The sequence below is a fragment of the Pollachius pollachius genome (assembly GCF_949987615.1).
Source record: "Pollachius pollachius genome assembly, chromosome: 4".
Classification (NCBI taxonomy): domain Eukaryota; kingdom Metazoa; phylum Chordata; class Actinopteri; order Gadiformes; family Gadidae; genus Pollachius; species Pollachius pollachius.
In genome coordinates, this window is record NC_136937.1 from 26480501 (window position 1) to 26483000 (window position 2500).

Sequence of the window (2500 nt, forward strand, 5' to 3'; positions counted from 1 at the left end):
TGAGCCCACCAATAAGGAATGAGGGGGGGCGGGAGCTCGCGTACGAGATGTAAACACAATGTCCGCCATGTTTCTTCACCGCTTAGCTAGAGAACACATTTGCAATGTGTAACAGCCGAAGTGGATTTTGAAAATCTATTGTTGGATTCGGACATTCAGGGCTATTTGTACAAGCCAGATACAGCCAGGAAGAATTGACACAAATAGAGGAGGAGGCTGCCGCGGCAGCAGCTGAACAAGCCTTGCCTGTTGCCGAGGACGAGGAGCCGGAGCGCGCCGGTTTGCTCTGTTCGCCTATGGACACTAACACAGAGTCCCTGTGCTGCAGCGAATTTCAGCAATGCCAGTTTCTTCTAGAATAAATGGCTGAATCTGGCGAGGACGGGGCCATGTGTGTAACCTCTCAACCAGGCTTTACGCCTCATCTGAACAGTTGGGTATTGGATACATATTCCAAAGCCCAGAAAGTGAACTGGAAACGCCAGCCAAAGCCCGCCGGGAGAAACAGACGTCTGAGCATAGAGTAATTTTTTTTTTTTTCTAACACATTGGCTACAATATTTTTCAGTCCCGGGGAACGTGACAATGTAGTTATCCGAAAGTAGCCGATCTTATTGGCAGAGCATAGGCTATGTTACGTTAGCTTTAAGTCTGTGTAATGCTGTATAGGCTACTCAAGGCATAAATTATCTTGCTTTGCTAATGTTGTTCTTTCTTTCTTAGACAGTATCGGCTTCCTGTGTTGTCCAGGCCATCAGAGCTAATTACCCAGCACAAGATGGGCAGTACCGTGGATACCAGGAGACAGTAGATGCTCAAGATGAGCTGTGACTATTTTGACTCTAGCAAACGCACCCTACATGTTTATTTTTGTAAATAGTTCATATTTTTCATGAATAAAACTTCAAATTCATGTTGGTCATTGTAATTTGTTTACTAACCCAAGTGCTGTTATACTAAAGAAGGCCTACTGTATAAGATAAACACTTATTTCAACTGTGGAGAAAAGGTTGAGTACAAATACTTGATATGCTGAGCTACTGTAATTAGCAAAAAAAAATGTTGGACAGTAATATAAAAATTAGGCTTTTGAAAAAACAAGGGCAGAAGTCTAAACTAGTCAACGTATCATGGGAAAATGTTTACAGAGAGTTTGCTCGTGCTACCACTCGCGCAAGTATAATGGGTCCTTCCCCCTCCAAACGGAAATAGGCGGGCGCTGCAGCGAGCGCAATGCACTGTGGTAGTTGGAGGATTTCTTACTTTTGAGCCAGAGAGACATTTTCTGCCTTTTCTCAGGCTAGGGTGAACCGATTTCAATTTTTGTTGAACATTTATAATACATAGAATTATTTACTTCATATAACCTTCATATCTCCATCGGTGAAGTATCCCTTTAATAACCTGTCTCTGTACTGTATAACCCCTACCTGCTCCATAATGTCCTGTCTCTGTACTGTATAACCCCCTACCTGCTCCTTATGACCTGTCTCTGTACTGTCTAACCCCTACCTGCTCCATAATGACCTGTCTCTGTACTGTCTAACCCCTACCTGCTCCATAATGACCTGTCTCTGTACTGTCTAACCCCTACCTGCTCCTTAATGACCTGTCTCTGTACTGTCTAACCCCTACCTGCTCCATAATGACCTGCCTCTGTACGGTCTAACCCCTACCTGCTCCATAATGACCTGTCTCTGTACTGTCTAACCCCTACCTGCTCCATAATGACCTGTCTCTGTACTGTCTAACCCCTACCTGCTCCATAATGACCTGTCTCTGTACTGTCTAACCCCTACCTGCTCCATAATGACCTGTCTCTGTACTGTCTAACCCCTACCTGCTCCTTAATGACCTGTCTCTGTACTGTCTAACCCCTACCTGCTCCTTAATGACCTGTCTCTGTACTGTCTAACCCCTACCTGCTCCTTAATGACCTGTATCTGTATTGTGTGCCTCCCCTCTGTCTCTTCACCCCCCCCCCCAGCAGGAACTTCTACTACATCACGGTGCTGCGGGACCCAGTGTCGCGCTACCTCAGTGAGTGGAAGCACGTGCAGCGCGGAGCCACCTGGAAGACGGCGGCTCACGTGTGCGACGGCCGGCCGCCTACAAGCGACGAGCTCCCCGCCTGCTATGCCGGCGAGGACTGGGCGGGCGTAGCCCTGGCCGACTTCACCGCCTGCGCCTCCAACCTGGCCAACAACCGGCAGGTGCGCATGCTGGCCGACCTCAGCCTGGTGGGCTGCTACAACGCCACGGGCGCCAGTGAGCCGCAAAGGGGGCGGGCGCTGCTGGCCAGCGCCAAGGCCAACCTGCGCCGCATGGCGTTCTTCGGCCTCACGGAGTTCCAGCGCAAGACGCAGTACCTGTTCGAGGGGACCTTCGGCCTGCGCTTCCTGCGCGCCTTCACGCAGGCCGACAACACGCGGGCTGCCAGCACCGGCGTGGGCGAGGAGGTGCGGCAGCGGATCGCGGCGCTGAACGCGCTGGACGCGGA

The 2500-nt window shown here is 50.1% G+C and overlaps 1 protein-coding gene across 1 annotated transcript in view; it reads left to right on the forward strand.

Annotated features, from left to right (window-relative positions):
• The window catches only part of LOC307074236 (heparan-sulfate 6-O-sulfotransferase 3-B-like), a gene marked incomplete at both ends in the record, with an annotated part of 17229 nt that overhangs the window by 13664 nt on the left and 1065 nt on the right, over positions 1-2500 (forward strand). Inside the window, one exon of the mRNA XM_079734255.1 lies at positions 1988-2500. This exon is cut by the window's right edge and continues 126 nt beyond it. Coding sequence (XP_079590381.1) covers positions 1988-2500 — 513 coding nt within the window. The remainder of the gene's footprint in view (positions 1-1987) is intronic.